Here is an 18,915-nt window from a genome sequence, read left to right on the forward strand (position 1 = left end):
TAATTTGACTAAATATCTATAGCATGTGTTGGCTTGTCACACCCATGCAGCCGCTGAATCAACATATCAAATACGAGCGAGCCCAAAAATGTGCATAGATTTGTTTACTCATTGTGCAAACGCAGCAATCTGTACTCAGAATTTGGATCTTAGTTTCTTTGAAATTGGTAACTTGCATTGATTTGAATGGTGCATGAGCACAATATTTACTGTAATTCACTCTTATGTACACCACTTTTCCTAATTTTTCCCAAAATTGGATTAGGTAAATTTGTCAAATATCTACTGTATGTGCATCCATTTGGCATATGATACTTACTTTTTGAACTTTGTGTGCACCATGTTGGGGCAATTTAATCACTCAATTAAACCATCATCCAAGCTCAAATCATAACAAATTTCATGTTTTCAAGTGCTAATATGTATGTGTGCACAGAGCTTTGTCGCCAATGATCATGGCATATACTAACTTGCTGAATCGACTATCATGTGCAAGAAAGAAGCAATTCCAGCTTGGAATTGAGCCATTGGCAATGTAAAACAAGCAAGATGAGTTCACATTATGCCAAAAAGACAGGTGTAATTCTCTCGAATTTTTAAAAAATATTTTGGTTTTGAAAGGATGCAACTGGGCCACACTTTTAGACTTCTTCAAAGGGAAGAAAAAATAATTTTTAAAATAATTGCATCTTGTCATGTTGTACCGGGCTACACCACATCCACTCTTGCCTACTTGCTATTCATTCATCCTTTTCTTTTGCAGGGTGATATTTTTTGTGAAACAATTGAACCACAAAACATAGACGAGGAAATTTTTTTTTTTTTTGTAAGAACACTATCTACCATTTCAATTTCTGCTTATCCAAACCAGGTAGCTTGAGAGAGGCAAAACCTAAAGTCTGAAGACCTCTATTTTTTGTTACACTCCAACGTTTCTATTAGTGAGTGAATGTTTGCAACTGTGCGTAAAGACCAAAGTTCAAGCCCCAAGAGTATTCATTATAAAATGAGGGTTCTGTGTTAAATGTAGTGTATTCAGGTAATCAGACGAAATGCCCATTGGTCATCAATGGCATACATGTACAAAGACTTGGGAATGAGCAATCCATATTGGGCAAGGAGACTAGCCAAAGTAAGGGGTCAGGAGACTTCTTCCAAAACTGCAAGACGACTTTTGTTATGGACAGCTTGCAAGGATTCTACCTGTCTATTTGACATCACTCCATTTTGTATTTGGTGTGCCTACCTCGTTCCAAAGCAAGGGAACATGAGGGAGCTCTGTGAGCCATACCAATCTCTCTCGTCCCTTGAACTGAAATTTCATTTCTTTTCTGCTGGATTTTATATCTGATCACTAGGAGATGCCCCTAAGATTGAAACTAAATGCACAAACCTTTCTTAAGCACATGCTGGTCAGCTGTGATAACATGTACAAAGAATATTGATTGCTAAGAGACGATTGTCATGACTACTTATTCTACATAGAGTGAATGCCTATAGCAAACACTAAATTTACCACTTCTAATGCAATCATCGCAATGCCAAACATAGAATCTTGGGAATCCTGCATTTCTTGAACCTTTTCTGAAAATACAAGCGAGCAATTGCTCTCCAATTGTAGGAGCTCAATGTTACATTTCAACGAATGGAAATGGAATAAATACAGTCATTGTCAGAAGGGGAAAAGGAAAATTTTCACCTAAAGACGGTTGGGTGATGCCCCTATTCTTTTTAAAGTGGCCCAGTTGCAGGGTAAAGCACCACCAAGTCCAACAAATTTGCGGCTTATTTCAGTCATCCCATAATGGAGTTAGAATTGGGGCTGTACAGTATTTGTATGTGGCATGGGACTAAAAACATCTCCAGCCATGAGCTGGTCATATAAACCAATAACCTGCATAAAAGAATCCAAAAATTGCCAATGCCACACAGGAACAAAGGGCACATTGAGCCAACTTGGGCCATAATTTAAGGCCCTGTATCTACAACACCCTGATTCAACTCGACTTTTCACTTAGCTCTGATCCATATATATGACCCAATTTTACCCTTTTGGTCTCTATATATCTCTGATTTTCTTTTGTGATTGGGGTGATTAATGGAATGCGCTCTGAAACCGCTAGACCATAGCCCTTCAAACCACGGTACTTGGCTGGATTATTCGTCATGAGCTTTATGGTCTTCACACCAAGATCTCTCAGAATCTATTAAAAAAGCCAGTAAGTTCCATAAATTGCTATCGCGTCTACAGAGTGAATGCATTAAAAGTAACTCACCTGAGCACCGATACCGTACTCCCTTGAGTCCACCGGCAAACCGAGTTCCACATTGGCCTCAACTGTATCTCTGCCTTTGTCTTGTAGATTGTAGGCCCGCAGCTTATGACCTAAACCAATTCCTCGGCCTTCATGGCCACGCAAATAAACCACCACTCCTCTTCCAGCTTTCTCTATCTTTTGCAGCGCCTCTGAAAGTTGGGGTCCACAATCACACCTAGCAGAACCAAATATGTCTCCAGTAAGACATTCTGAATGAACCCGCACGAGAACTTCGTGTCCATCTCCTATAGACCCCTGCATACATGGACAGTTCAATGCATGGGTTTGCAACTGAAAACACATGCTCACAGAGCCCATTCACGCAATAGGCATCACACACACGAAACAAATGTCTTGAGTAATAAACTACTGTCCAAGTACCGAATATCCAGATACATAAGTAAGTCTCAAAGGAAACAATAATAAAGGACAAGGACCCTGAATATTTAAATACCTGTCAAAAATCATAAAACAACTGACTGCCCCCCCCCCCCCCCCCCCCCCCCCCCCCCCCCCCCCCCCCCCCCCCCCCCCCTCACCATGACAGAAGCTACAAAGCTAAGCAAAAAGCATGGATCTTCAGCAAAATACCTTCACCAATGCAATGTGTTCAATGCCATCCAGTTTTGACCTGTAGCTAAAAGCGTCAAAATTTCCCCATTTTGTTGGCAACCGTGCAACAGCTGTTCGCTCAACCAATGTTTCACGTCTCCTTTTGTACCTATTCCAGCGCAGATAACCATTGATCCCAAGCCAAACATTAACCAGCAGTAAAGAAAAACAATGAAAGCAAGAACACACCTGACTATATCAACTATAGATATAACAGGGAGGTCATATTTTGCAGCAAACTCTTGCAACTGAGGCAGCCTTGCCATTGACCCATCACGCTCATCAACAATCTCACATAAAACTCCGACCGGAGGTAGGCCTGCCATAATTGCAAGATCTACAGAGGCTTCTGTATGCCCAGCTCTCTTCAAAACTCCTCCTTCTCTGTATCGCAGAGGGAAAATGTGACCTGGTCTTCTTAAGTCTTCTGGCCGGGACTCCCTGGAGGCAAGAGCAAGAATTGTGGTAGCTCTATCACTAGCAGACACTCCAGTTGTAACGCCCTCTTTGGCATCCTTCAGGTAGAAACACAAATGGTGATGAAGTTAAGCAGAAAACTAGTGCTGATCTATTTAAAGAATTCAAACTGCACTTACCACAGAAACAGTGAAGGCAGTGCGAAGGGCCTCTTCATTTTCCTTGTCATTTACCATAAGAGGAAGCTTCAGCCTGTCCAAATCTTCACCTTTCATTGCCACACACACAATCCCTGTGCTGTGTCTGACAAGAAACGACATATCACTTGGTGTCACCTTAGAAGCAGCCATGATTAAATCGCCCTCGTTTTCTCTATCTTCATCATCTACAACAATTACGAACTGCAACATTTGCAAAACAGATCTTAGCATTTGCATCATGCTAAATCAAAAATTTCAACTGCTTCATTTGGTAAATGTTCAGAAAAGATCCTTGCCTTGCCTTCTTGAATTGCTTTGACTGCTTCAGGGATCGACATAAAACCTTCAGTGGGGCAGTCTGGATCTCTATAAAATTCTTTTGGAAACGGCTCAACTGTCTCGTTAATTACATTTTCCATCCAAGCCCTTTCAGCTGGTTCGGTGATGCTTACCGCAGCTGCAAAACTTCTTGGCCGACTAAACTTGTGATTGTCACTTGCTTTGTGAGCATTGCAGATAAGAGCAATGCTTCTCCTTGTGGCCACCATAGACGTGTGAAATTTTCCTTGACAACTAGAACTCCAACACTCCTTCAAACTCAAGATATTAGCATTGCTTACCCTGCAGTAAATTGAACCGTCATTAGTCAAAATACATCAAAAATAAAAAACAACCAAAACCAAGCAATGGGCGAAAAATCAACAAACTTCGGGTAGTTTATAAAGAGAGAAAAACAATGATCCTAAGGTCTAGAACGATTATAACACACATGCCTGGCCAATGAGCCACTCATGCAAGGTGTGCACCTTTGTGTACAACCGTCATGCTTGGACGGATACCCAAAAGAGCATCCAATCACCTTCTCTAATCCTTGGAGTGGTTTACATATTAGCTGGTTTGGGCTAATCTTTTTCTTGCTTCATAACTCTCTGTCACACTCATCAATTAATTCAATTCAAGTACATTAAAACAATTCGCACAATTTCTGCTCATGTTATATGTTCAACTGCGGCACTGATTGTCGACTTCAGCATCAGGTTAACATAGCCATAGATGTGTGCAGATTCAAGAATGTTCCAGAGGCTGGCAGACTTTCAAAGATTCTTGAAAATGGCATTCACTTGGTTGGAATAGACCAGAAAGCAGGGTATCTCAATGGGCAAGTTTATGCATCGAGTAGATAGCCAGTGTCCAATCTTAGACAGGATTCACATACCTAGAAGAATCCAGAAAAGGCCAGTTTCACATATAAAGCAACAAGGAAGTTACAGACACATCTGCATAGACAGGATTGACACATTCTTTGCGACCCAAAATTTGAAATGCAATACAATACCAAAGATAATTGAGTGTCACTATGCTGAAATAAGTTGGAGACTCATCGCCTTCTCTAACAGGCATTCATGACGGGTGGGAGCAAATTACACTACACAGAGACAGCTACTGCAAGTACACTATTGATGTTGTAGCTGATGGGATGGCAAAAAAGCCCCCTTTCCATTGGTATGGACTTGACATCTGCCACAGGTTCACTTTCCGAATGCCTTCCAACCTGATTCAAAGTTTTGCTCACTCTTATGTGTAAGGCCCTCTCCCATCACACCCACGCCGGGCATCCGCTTCCTATGGGCTCGTCCTGCATCTATGCCCCATATCTCATTTCCATTTTTACTCCACTGTGGGCAAGTGCCACAGCTATTTTCTGGTCTGCCCAACCAGCCACATTTTTGGCTATACATAGCCACCCAACTCCCTGTGTTAGCACGTGTCCATTTTCGCCAGCAAACTCTACTGAGTCCTAACAAATGAATTGGAGGTGTTCTGGTAGAGAGCTGAATTCCTATCTGTCATCCCAAGATAAAGGTCGAGATTTCCACACATCCTCAGCACTGTGAGTGGTACAGATTGAATATAGCATCCTCATATGTGTAGTTGGGTTATCGTTTACAGCAACTTCCAGAAAAGCCTGGCAGCAGAGTATGCAGCATTCAACACATGAGACCTGAGAGAATGTACAAGTTCAACAAGCCATTCCCCGCGTCAATCGGAATCCCGGGTGGGTAGATGTGCAACGGTTCACCCAGAAACTTTACCTGGACAAATTTATTAATAAAACATTTCAAATGATTTATTTTTTAATTTTGTGCTTTATTGGTCTCTCGTGGTAACACATGGCCTCCAGCAGTGATAGTAGCAATCTATTGCACATCAAAAAGTTGGAAGGCACCCATAACTTTGCTATATGGAAGAAGCAGTGTTACAATGTTCTCTTACAGAAGAGGCAGGCAAGACCGATTAAGGAAAAGGGAGTTAAACCAGCAGTCATTGATGACGAAGAATGGGAAGAGATGGATAAGCTTGCCCGCTCCACAATTATGCTTTCTGTGTCGGATTCTCTTTTGTTCAATATCGAGAAAGAAGAGAATGCATGGATTATGTGGAAGAGGCTCGATGAGTTGTATGCTCAACAAAGTGTTGCTAGCAAAGTATATTGGTTGAAAAGGCTCATGGACCTTCGTATGAAGGAAGGCACTTTAATGTCGGTGCATTTGAATGAGTTCAATTTGAATTTCAACATCGATGATGAATTCAAAGCTACGTTTTTGCTATGCACATTGCCTGAAAGTTGGGACACTTTTAGGACAGCTTTTAAGGAACTCGAATGCCACACTTGCATATGCCGATGTGGAAAGTTCCCTTCTTACGGAAGAGATGAGCAGGAAGAATACTGTTGCGAATCGTTCTTCCAGTGCTTTGAATGCAAGAGGTAGGTCCCAACAAAGGAAAAAACTTGAAAGGCACACAGTAAATCTCGTTCTAAAAAGGATGTAGAGTGCCATCATTGTGGCAAGAAGGGACACTATAAGCGGGAATGCTATGAATGGAAGAAAGAGAAGAACAAGAACATTGATGACAGCAACAAGGATAAAGATGAAGGCAAAAGTAGCATGAAGATAGAGGAACTCAATGTAGTCAGCTATGACAGTGACACAAGTGAGATTCTATATGCTTCTTCTTTTGATGCGCACTTCTTGGTTGCTGATTCCGATGTTGACATGCATACTTGGATACTTGATTCTGGTGCTTCATTTCATGTAGCACCTCACAAAGAGTGGTTCTTTGAGTATAGAGGTGGAAAACTTGGCACTGTCTACCTTGGTGACAACTATGCATGTAACATTGATGGAATTGGCAATGTGCAATTGTCCTTTACTGATGGTTCAATGTTAATGTTACAAAATGTACGACATGTACCGCAAATGAGGAAGAGTTTGATTAGCATACGTCAACTAGATAAAGCGGGCTATCACACAAGTTTTGGTGATCGCAAATGGAAGATATGGAAGGGGTCAAGGATTGTAGCAAGAGGGTCTAAATCTGACACCTTATATCCTTTGTATGTATATAGTTCATATAATCATGTGGTGACCATAACCGAGCAGCCAAGTGTTTCCTTGTGGCATGGCTAGGACACATGAATATGAAAGGAATGCAAACTCTGTCTCATTTTGGTTATGTGCTGTGTTTGAGGTTTTCAGATTTTTCTCATTGTGAACATTGTGTTTATGGAAAACATGCTCAAACACCGCACAACAAGTCTATGTCTTTGAAGTCAACACGTTTAGATTTGGTACATTCTAATGTATGTGAAATGCCAGAGCTATCTTTAGGTGGTAGAAAGTATTTTGTCACTTTTATTGATTATGCATCACGTAAAGTGTGGGTGTATACAATCCATTTGAAAAGTGATGTTTTGGCATTGTTCAAAAAGTTCCTTGCATATGTTGAAAATCAGACTGGCAAGACACTTAAATGCTTACGCTCTGACAATGGTGGCGAGTACACATCAAACGCTTTTAATGCATTTTGTGACTCGAAGGGAATTAAGAGAGAGTTGACTGCTCCTCATAATCCTTCCCAAAACGGTGTTGCAGAGCGCTTGAATCGCACTATTCAGGAGAAAGTGCGAAGTATGATGTCACATGCTGCATTACCCCATGGTTTTTGGGCAAAAGTTGTGCAAACAACTGTTCACCTTATTAATCGCTCACCATATACGATTTTGGATGGAAAAGTGCTCGAGAAAGTGTGGTCCGACAAGCCACCTTCATATTTGCACTTGAGTGTTCGGTTGTGAAGCTTATGTGCGCATGCGGCGAGAAGATCGCAACAAACTTGAACCAAAGTCATGTAAATGTATTTTCCTAGGATATGGTGAGGATGGTGAAATGGGGTATAGGTTGTGGGATCCCGAAAAAAGACAAGTTATTCGCAGCAATGATGTAATCTTCCGTGAGGATCGCATGCACAAACGACCTACTCCTGTTAAGGAATTAAAAAGGGTTGTTTTCAGGGAAGATATACCAATTGGACAACCGAGAATGCCCGCTGAACAGCAGCCTGTTAGAGCTGAAAATGATGACCCAAATGGGGGAAATGAAGTTGCCATTGATACACCACATGTTGAGGAACATAATGGGCAAGTAGAGCAACCTTTACAGGTGGAAAGAATGGCTGGACAGCCAGCTGTCCATGATGGTTTGCAGGCTGAACAGCCTCTAGATGTTGATCATTGGGTGAGAAGGTCTACCCGGGTCACTCGACCACCTGACAAGTTTGTTCCAGGCGCGGATTATGTAATGTTGATTGATTCTGGTGAGCCTTCTTGCTATAAAGAAGCTATGCAACGCGAAGATAGCAAGAAATGGCATGGAGCCATGGTACCTGAGATGGATTCCTTCGACAAAAATTGCACGTGGAAGTTGGTATCATTGCCAACCGGGCAAAAGGTGTAAATGGGTATACAAGATGAAAGTCACTTCTAATGCCTCTCCTAAGTACAAAGCACGTTTGGTTGCTAAAGGGTACAAGTAGAAGAAAGGAATTGACTTTGATGAAATCTTCTCCCCGGTTGGAAAAGTGACTACGTTGCGACTCCTCTTTGCTTTGGTTGCTTGTGAAGACATGGAACTCATGGTAATGGATGTAAAAACAGCGTTCTCTCATGGTGATTTGCATGTAAGAATGCATTTATATGCAGCAGCCCGAGGGTTTTGTAGTTGCCGAAAAAGAGGAGATGGTATGTGAGCTTAACAAAAGCTTGTAAGGATTGAAACAGGCATCACGTGAGTGGTATCATAAGTTTGATGCATTTATGAGGTCTCAAGGTTTCAAGAGATGTCATGCAGATCACTGCTTATACACTAAGGCTAAAGATGGGAGTCTTTTATTGTTGGCAGTATATGTCGATGATATGCTTCTTCTTGGCCAAAACGTCAATGAGCTGAATATATTGAAGCAAAGCTTACATAACCACTTTGAAATGAAGGATCTTGGTGATGCAAGTCACATTCTTGGTATGCGTATCATGAGAGATAAAAGTAAAGGACTTGTTTATCTATCTCAACACAAATATGTATCCAAGATCTTGAAACGTTTCAATATGGAGGGTGGGAAAGCAATTAGCACACCATTGCCTCCACATGTGAAACTTAGCGCAAATGACAACCCTACATTTGATGATAAGCGGGCTGAAATGGCCAAGATTCCTTACGCATCAGCCGTCCGCAGTTTGATGTATGCTATGGTTGCCACACGTCCAAACATTGCTTTTGCGGTGGGAGTGGTAAGTAGATACATGAGTAATCCCGGCAAGAAACATTGGGAAGTAGTGAAATGTATTTTGAGATACCTGAAGGGCACAAAGGATTTGTGCATATGTTTTGGGGCGCATGGCATCTGTGGTTGGTTTTACAAATGCAGATTTTACTGGCAATTCAGATTGCAAGAAATCTACTTCTGTATATATGTTTACTTTCACAGGAGGTGCGGTTTCTTGGATTTCTAAACTGCAAAAGTGTGTTGCTTTGTCCACCACTGAGGCTGAATATGTGGTTGCCACAGAAGCATGTAAGGAAGCTTTATGGCTGAAACGCTTGGAGGGAGAACTTGGTATTGTTGAAGAGGTTCCTGTGCTACATTGTGATAGCCAGAGTGCTATTATGCTTGCACGGAATCCGGTCTTTCATGCCAAGACAAAGCACATAGAAGTGAAGTATCATTTTATCCGGAATGTGCTTGACGACAAAGCCATTGCATTGGTCAAAGTAGATACGGATAACAATCTTGTAGATCTTTTGACGAAGAGTTTGCCAACAAAGAGATTTGCATATTGCCGCTAGATGATGGGCATTGGATGACTAGATGTATGGAATCAGCTTTTGTACATAGATAGCCGATTCTTTCTTCTATCTTAGAGGCACATTGCCTTTAGGTGGGAGGTTGTAGGGAATAAAGGCACTTTGGCCTATTTCCAATGTCCGACAGTGTGAACTGGGACTTAAATTAAAAAGTCAAAAGTATCTCATGTGTATAATACTAAGGCTGCCCCAAAGACTCATGAATCGTGAGCTTCTAAAAATCTCTCTCTCTCTCTCTCTCTCTCTCTCTCTCTCTCTCTCTAAAAGAAACCATTATTCGTGCTAAGTAGAACACATTCAAGCAAGGAAAGTAGTAAAGATTTGTGGAAGTGTAAAGTATAGATCTTGTCACCATTTCAATTCCGTAACACCTAACATTGGTATTAGAGCTTTGAAGATTTTGCTCTAAACCGCTAATCCCCAAAGAAAAAAATTTCTCTCGTGTTCAAGGTTGTGTTTTGCAATGTTTCGATGACACTCGCCCCGCTCTTGGAGCAGCAGGCTTGCCATAGCGCGTGAGACTGTGCGCCTTGAACGTCCAAAAATAGCAACGGATGGTCTACCGCGTGTTGCATGTGGGGTGCGTCAACGAGGGGGTAGATAGTTGTCCCGAAGATAAAGTCTCCGACCTTCCTTGAACCAAGAGCAGAAATCCTTGCATGGTCAAGACTCGTATTGATATAGACCTCCCTCAATTCAGAAGGCCAGCAAGTTACTCCTTTGGATCCTCCAAGTAGTCCTCCCCCCACCCCTCCATCCTTGCCACCCATCCCATGATGCAAATGATGATGGCGATGATGATGCAGCAAGAAGAGGCATGCTGACAATAGCATGTGGAAGCGGTGGAGCGAGAGGAACATCAATTGGCAGCTGATGCCGAGGCTCATAGGCAGGGGAGGGCAACCATGCGTCCTCTCATCACATCTCTAGCGGTCTGTTGCTAAATGGACTATTTTCTTATTTTTCTCAAGTAACTTCTTTTTTTTGAAATTAGGATATTTAAATGTGTGCACTTGAACCGTAAGGGATCTACGAAAATTATTAAAAGCCGTCAGGAACGGACATCTCTGATGTGTCATATGATGGGTGACATTAAGCATCACGAAGGGGTTGTACCGTTAGTTCGATAGGAGAGACCGGGAAACGGATATTCTTGATGCGTCCCGTGATGGGTGACGAGAGCATCGGAAAGGGAATATTTCGTTGGTCTAACAGAAACCCGAACTGTAAGAAGGAATACACGGAGAGCACGAGAATAAAGATGGGTTATGAGAAGCTTTTTCTAAAAAGCTTATAAACGTTTTTTGGGAAGAGCAGATGCTCTCTTGCGAGGAATCTGTGTTTGCATTGCATCTGTGCTTGAGAACTGCATCCGAGGACGCCTGGAATGTGATTGCATAGCATAAATTTTCAGCTCACTGAGTTTTATGGAGTTTTGTCGGGGTTCACTTTTTTTTATAAGAAGTGACGGGCCACCCACTTAATAAGTGGGTGACCCACTTCAACTAAAACAGCCAGGACAAAAATTTCTCCTCTCTCTAGCTGCCAACCCCAACCCCCACTCTCTCCTCTCTAATTGTTGGCCGCCAATCCTCACTCTCTCTGCTATTCTTGGCCAGGTTCGGACCGGCTATTCCTACCGGTCCTCAGATGCTATAAGAGCGACACTCGCCCACTCTCTGGGACACAGATATTGCCAAAGCTAGCTTGGAAGAGATTCTGTCGGGAAGGAGACGCGAGTGATCGCGAGACTACAGAGCACGGAGGTCGTTTTCCCGTGCAAGGAGCGACACGTGAAGCTTGAGTACATGTTCTACGAGTTGCTGCTTTGTGTGCGTGTTTCTAACTTTTTCCACAAGTACTTCATCGCGAAGGAGAAGCGGGAAGGCCTCGCCCTACGCTTGGGGATTCCGAGAACGGAATTCAAAAATTGTTTGCGGAGCCTCGACTCCGAGTACAAACGGAAAAAGGATTGAGAGCTCATCTCTCGGATTTCCCTCACGGGAAGGAATGACCATCAAGTCTCAGAATAGCACGGAGGGGTCACTTCGGTTCTCGTGCTTGTGAAAAAAGATTCTCCCTAATAAAGATTCTCTTTGAGGGGGGGGGGGGCATCTTCTGGTCCCAAATACTGTGTCGATCTTCTCCCTCAACTGTTTTAGTTGAAAGATTATTTATTTTCAACTTGTTAATAGTTCGTATGCGCTCCCGTTTGTGACACGATCCAATCCAATTCCCCATTCTCGGAGCCAGATTATGAAAAGCTTGCCAAGACCATCGCGGAGGCGATCAATGCTGCACGAACCAACAACAAACAAATTCCTGAGAAGATTACGTTCAATAAGTATGACGGTATGGCGGATGCTATTGTCATCTATTTTCACGGGTGATGCTATCACCTGGAAGGATGAGTGGATGGAGGAGGACGCCCACAAGGCGGCCCATGCCAAGTCTCTCCTCGATTCCCCTCTCGAGCTTGGTTGGGAGGAGTTTAGAGGAGGATTTAAAAATATGATACTAAGAAGGTTCTCTTGGCTTCCATGCATCTCACTGGTGATGCTATCACCTGGAAGGATGAGTGGACGAAGAAGGACGCCCACAAGGCGGCCCATGCCGAATCTCTCCTCGATCCCCCTCTCAAGCTTGGTTGGCAGGAGTTTAGAGGAGGATTTAAAGACTCGCTTCTTGCCTTCATAGTACATGAAGCGATTCAAGGAAGATTTTCGGGATTTGTCTTGACAAGATAAACCTGTGATGTCGTATGCTAACCATGTGTCCCAATTAGGTGGACAATTAAGGAAATTGGATGAGGAAAGGTTGGAGTCCTTTCTCTTTCGATTTAAACCACTCGATCAAGTCTGACGTGGAGGCCGATGATCCAAAGACATTACAAGAGGCGATACAATTGGCTCAACTCCAAGAGATAAAGCACAAAGGTAAGTTGAAGACGCCCTAAGGTAATAGTGACTCTTCCTCTCATGGCTCCTCTATAGACAAGGATAAAAATTCTGATGGAAATGGTAACAATAAAAAGAACTCTCCAAATTCTTCGTCTCAATCTAATTCTCCATCTACATCTCAATCTAAGAGTAACAAAGATAAGGATAAGTGTATAGGAAAATTTAATAAACCTAAACTCACACTGATGATAAAGTTGCTCAAGGAATCGTTGGTGGTCAATTAAGTAAAGAAGAACACACATTGTATGCAAAGGAACGTAGGTGTTTTCATTCTCACATAGTAGGTCACATGAAAAAGGATTGTCCTAAGAAAGGATCTTAAAATGAACCCGCTATTGCATCAACTTCCGACTCTACCCCTCAAGTGAATGCTATGAGTGTAGTAGGGCAAGACGCTAAGCATGAGGAAACTTTCAATGATCATGAACTCATAAAATACTATGGACATGTTAATGGTCAAAGGTGTTAAGAGTTCAGATTCCAGTTCGGTGGTGGCTCCAGTATCTCCCAAAAGCAGATTAGGGAGTGTGGGTTGTTTTGTGGCCATGCCCAGCCGTATTTGAGGTAGGCATATCTTTCTCGACTAATGCACTCCACGATGTTGCCCACCCAGTAGGCTGGCATGAGGCGGGACCCCCATTCCTAGGGTTTCCCGGGGTCACAATCTCTAGCTCTCTACACTTCTTCTACTAAATATGTATACTAGGTCACTTTCAATGAGTTCTCAGTTAACATATTTATTAGCATTTTTCAGGGTTTTTGGGATCGTGGGGATTTTTGCCAAGCAGGTAGGGCGATTTCCCAATTGCCCTATATAGGCAGCCCCCCTTTGGTTGTTGTCATCATTGCAGAGTTCCAGCGTTTGGGCTCTCTCTCTCTCTCTCTCTCTCTCTCTCTCTCTCTCTCTCTCTCTCTCTCTCTCTCTCTCTCTCTCTCTCTCTCTCTCTCTCTCTCTCTCTCTCTCTCTCTCTCTCTCTCTCGTGTTTTCATCTGCTATCGTTTTTGCAACGTGCAACCCCTCTCTCTAGTGTTGTTATCAACTGCGATCTCTCTCTAGATCAGCAATTGAATATGCTAGAGTGACTTGCAACAAAGGTGCAAAGGGGGTTTTCTGAGGATTGCGGTGAATAATGGACAAGCTGAGAAGGAAGCTAGAGTGAGTTGCAACCAAGGCACAAAGAGAGAGGGAAATGTTTGGCAATAGTAAAACACTAGGCTAGGAATGAGCAGGAGAAGGAAGAGAGAATGAGAGACAGGGGTGTAGGGTGGCTGCTTGACAGGCCCTCCATAAAACGGGGGATACTAGAATAAATGAAGAAACCACACTCAAATTTGGGTGCTCCCCCTCGATTGGTAGCTGGTGTATGAGGCAAATGGTGCTCCTTGTTCCCTATATATAGGGATGCACAGTGCCTGCCTGACTCCCCTCAAATCATCCACAACCCCATAAAGGGGGGAATAATGAAATACAGTGAGACACCATGCACGAATCTGGGCGCCCACCCTCAGTTGGACCAAAGCTGGTCACAATAAGAGACAAACCAGGTACTTTAACAATATACATAACAGGCATCCACGGCACACACAAACAGACATGAAAGAATCCACCTCACACAGGCTGAGCGCAGCCACAAAACAACCCTCACTCCCTAAAATCGTCCCCAAGGAGATACCACGAACTAGCGCAAACGAGTCGACCCAACCTACTCCATAAACTAGCTCTCAATGCCAAAAGCCCACATAGAAGTGTCCCATGACCAAGGATCAAAATGATGAACAACCTTTGTCTCATCTTCTACACCGCTCTCCAAAGACTGGACGTTCTCTAGGCTTTCACATGAAAGTTGGAGCAACCGCCTGAACTTGGTGCCCATAATGAAATCATACAAGACTGCTATCCTTCGGCAAGTCCTTCAGTGTAGCCAATGAAGATGGATGTTGATAAAATACGTATGTGAATACTGTAGCATGAGTGAAAGCAGCTGCCTTACTCAAATCTGAATCTGATGCAACATTAATCGACTCAGACTTCTTCGAGCAATTCCTCCAAATCCAGTCACATTGACCATAGTTGCTCTCTTTCTTGGAGGCTAAACTAGAACAATCAAGATATACTTTTTTTGTTTTTAATTCTGCTATGGTGTCCTAAATGTCTATCCAGTCAAGGCCTCGAAGCCCCCGCCCCCTCTTAAGTCCAGAGCTCAGTCATTGACCCTCCTAAATACTGAACCCCACGGTATGAGTTGAGTCATTAGAATGCTCGCCATACAAAGTCTCATGGCAAAGTCAATGCCATGACTCACACCAAAGATTGGGCATCTGATACTGCCATCATGTGCATTACAGTCTTACCTTATGTTCCTGAAATGCAAGAACGAGGTCATTGAATGCAGGCTCCCAAGAAGACATGATTCTACACATCCTGTGTATTTATTTAACATGAGCTACGAAGAAAAATCATGAATGATGATCCGGTGAGACTTTGTGGTGTGATATATTGTAGGCATCTTCTGGTTCGACGATTCAAAAACTTCAAAAACCTACAAGAGTAGGAGATCTGCTTACCAGGCGCTGCATGCCGGCGTAGTTTTCACCTGCGAACAGGCCACACTGCTGATAAAGGCAGGACCCATACAAGCTGTGTGTGTGTGTGTGTGTGTGTGTGTTTTCGTTCCTTGCTGCAACTAGCGCTCAAGGAGTAGAAATAGGCGGGATGGCGGCCTCGCCAACAATTGACCAAGGTCACGCAAAACGTGCCGACTTCCAAAAACCTTGTGCTGTAGTGTCGTAGACCAAAAGCAAAAGATGTATTATGCAACCCATGACGATTTCAAGGTTGGTAAGTGACATTAGAAGGTTGTATCACTATTGTAAATGGCAATGCTACTTTGAGCACTAACTTGTGAGTGTGCACATGTATGTGTGATTTATGTGCGATCTATCGAGAACCAAAACACGTTTGGTACATCTAAAAGCCACTTCCCATAAATAACTACCATGTAAAACAATGTGAAAGTCAGATCAACAACCATGACTAAGAGCATGTGGCCCCATAGTTAATGCCCTTCTTCAAAACACTACATTGGATATATGGAAAAGAAACTATTTTTGTTATCATTAACTTTCCATGTGGAGGCAATAACAAAGAGCTTTAATCCAACAGTCCACAGTCGCTCTCAAAGCTTGTATGAGTACTCTACGACATTATTCAGACCAAAAAGTGGAAGAGTGCCATGGTTAGAAGGATCAACACATCTTTCCCCATGGTTTTTGTTGAATGGATAGTCAACTCCGACTAAGACCACTCGAAGGCCCATGTTGGCATTCTAAACCAAGGTGAGATCACAGAAAGAGTTTGTGTAAACCACTACTCACTAACTCTCTTTATAGAATTAGGAAAACAAACATCAACTATCTCTAAGTGGCCTACTTATACATACAGCATAGGCTTATTTAATGCTTCTCTTACAAGAAGGGAGAAAAAGGGTTTTTCATCATCAGTGTTACATAGCCGATAGTCCTATGTGAGGCTTATTGGGCATCAAGCCCACTACCAGAGTGTAGCAACTATGCTTGAGGTTCAAGGGTGAAGGTTGTAAATAAATTGAAACTTGCAATTCATTAATGTGATAATTGTTGCTTGGTTAATCAATTTTATTAATGATAAAGATATTGAAAACAAACGAATATTAACATCAACACAGTGTAAAGAGTCAAATTTCATGAGGATGAGCCCCCTCGAAAGGACTTTCCATTAAGAATAGACAATGGGTAGTGTGTGTGTGTGTGTGTGTGTGTGTGTGTGTGTGTGTGTGTGTGTGTGTGTGTGAGAGAGAGAGAGAGAGAGAGAGAGAGAGGAAAGAGTGAGTCTTTTGAGACAGAGAAGCCTTTCTCTACAGGTTGCAATTAGCCTCTTGTGTTTTTCACCCTCTTTCGCTCCTCTACTCAAAAAGCGTTCAACACAAAAGTTGTAGATCTTGTCGTTTTTTGTCTACTTGTAGAATGTCTTTAAAGATTGGCTCTCTATCGCGAGATATTTCATAAATGGTCTCACTAGGTTTCCTTTTGGCAATTTAGTCACTTTATTCTTCACCCACTACTTTCCTCTCGACGAGTATCCACCACTCCTCCCTAAGAAGCATGCGTGCATAAATAATTAAGGATCCTCAAGCTATGTTTATTCTAGCCCACATCTCGATATCCACCACTCCTCCTTAAGAAGCATGCGTGCATAAATAATTAGGGGTCCTCAAGCCATGTTTATTCTAGCCCACATCTCTTTTTCTTACACACTTTTGGAGGCATTTAGGATCCATTTTTTAATTGATTTTAGTTCCATAAAAGCATATTCAGTTCGGAAAGAAATTCCATTGGCACTTCTAAAAGTTGCATCATCCTTTTGACACCTAAGGTCCTGAGATGCACCTTAGACTAAGTGCATTGGCACTTTTGAAGGTTGCTTCACCCTTTTGGCACCCTAAGGCTTTGAGACACACTTTACAACAATCTTCATAATCCCGATCCTTCAACCCTTTTTATATTCTCTCCTTAGACGGGCCAATTTTAGAGAGAGAAAATCATTTTAGTAAACCAAAATTAAATTTGGTGACAAGAATGCCCGCGATGGAGTGTGCAAGCAATTGGGCTAGTGTGAGTAGGCAGGCCGCTATATAAGTCCGTTGGCAATGAGAGGCATTCTCATCATTTCGTCTACAATTGGGCATGGAGGATCCAAGCCTCATCCCTCTCGTTCCTTAGTGTCATAGTTAGCCGGAGTGCTAACACTAGTATGTTAGAGGGCTAGTATTGGTTGTATGCTTTTGTCCCTGTTGTTATTTTTAAATTGGACTCGATCAAACACACATTTGGTTGTTTGAATAGGAATGGTATGTATTCTAGTCAAAGTTGTGAATCTCTAAAAAAATATTGCATTTAGATCTTGCAAACAAGGACATTAACATGAAATAAGTATCATAATAGAGAAACCAACATAAATGGAGGAACCAGCATAAATGGCTCTTCACTATCCATGCTAAACCAAAAGGGGAGCCTCCACTATGTGTCCCCAAAGTGATGCTACAATGCACCACTAATGATGACAGCAATGGAGGCTATGCCCAATTTGGCAAGTCCGACCTAAGGGCCATATATTAGTAATGTGAATGCCACAATGCACAATATGGGAGTGTTGCCCTCGTCACTAAATGACCCCTCCCTACGGAGGTGGGATCAATGGCCCACAATAGGCGTCGCGAGGCGGGTGCAATTCGGGCCGTCCGATCGTCATTTGAACTAGGTGTGAACTAAGAGTGAACTCGGAGGTACGTGCACCACACCAAATTTGGTTTGAACTCAGTGTGAACTCAACATGAACACGGTGTGAACTAGGTGTGAACTGGGGAGGGTCTGCACACCACACCAAATTTGGTGTGAACTCAATGCGAACTCGGTGTGAACTAGGTGCAAACTTGTCCGCAACGTCGTGATCTATAAACTTATCACACACACACCTTTCAATGAGCGCGCATTAGCCTAATGGTTAGAGTCAATTCCGTGGGGGAGAGGATAGTGGGTTCAAGTCCCGGATTGGAGAAAGTGGGAATCTTTTGCATTCCATAAGCAATCCAACGATCACAATCAACAAGTGATCGTGAGCCATTGATCCCACCTCCCAAAAGGAGGTGTCGATTTAGTAATGAGGGAGTGTTATCCTCGTCACTAAGTGACACCTCCATTTGGAGGTGGGATCAATGGCTCCCGATCACCGGTTCATCCTGACCGTTGGATTGCCTACGGAATGCAAAAGATTCCCACTTTCTCGGATCCGGGACTTGAACCCACTACCCTCTCCCCCACGGGATTGACTCTAACCACTAGGCTAATGCGCGCTCGTTGAAAGGTGTGTGTGGGATAAGTTTATAGATCACGGCGTCGCGGACAAGTTTACACGTAGTTCACACCGAGTTCGCACTGAGTTCACACCAAATTTGGTGTGGTGTGCAGGCCCTCCCCAGTTCACACCTAGTTCACACCTAGTTCACACCGTGTTCACGTCGAGTTCACACCAAATTTGGTGTGGTGCACATATCTCCAAGTTCACGCATAGTTCACACCTAGTTTAAATGTCGATTGGACGGGCCGGATTGCACCCGCCTCGCGACGCCTACTATGGGCCATTGATCCCACCTCCCTGGGGAGGTGTCATTTA

General features: G+C 43.0%; 1 protein-coding gene across 1 annotated transcript; it reads right to left on the minus strand.

Moving 5' to 3' along the window:
* Nucleotides 1-1,550: 1,550 nt before the first annotated feature.
* On the minus strand, nucleotides 1,551-15,508 carry LOC147444590 (putative bifunctional riboflavin biosynthesis protein RIBA 1, chloroplastic). The gene is made up of 7 exons (XM_086527136.1): nucleotides 15,273-15,508; nucleotides 3,844-4,168; nucleotides 3,527-3,748; nucleotides 3,120-3,445; nucleotides 2,910-3,039; nucleotides 2,277-2,573; nucleotides 1,551-2,204 (listed from the first exon to the last, which is right to left on the minus strand). Exons 1-7 carry the CDS (start codon nucleotides 15,338-15,340, stop codon nucleotides 1,998-2,000), a joined length of 1,575 nt encoding a protein of 524 aa, XP_086383262.1. The 5' UTR covers nucleotides 15,341-15,508; the 3' UTR covers nucleotides 1,551-1,997.
* Between the last annotated feature and the right edge of the window lie 3,407 nt (nucleotides 15,509-18,915).

This window comes from Adiantum capillus-veneris, chromosome 13 (assembly GCF_014529385.1).
Source record: "Adiantum capillus-veneris isolate H3 chromosome 13, ASM1452938v2, whole genome shotgun sequence".
NCBI classification, from domain to species: domain Eukaryota; kingdom Viridiplantae; phylum Streptophyta; class Polypodiopsida; order Polypodiales; family Pteridaceae; genus Adiantum; species Adiantum capillus-veneris.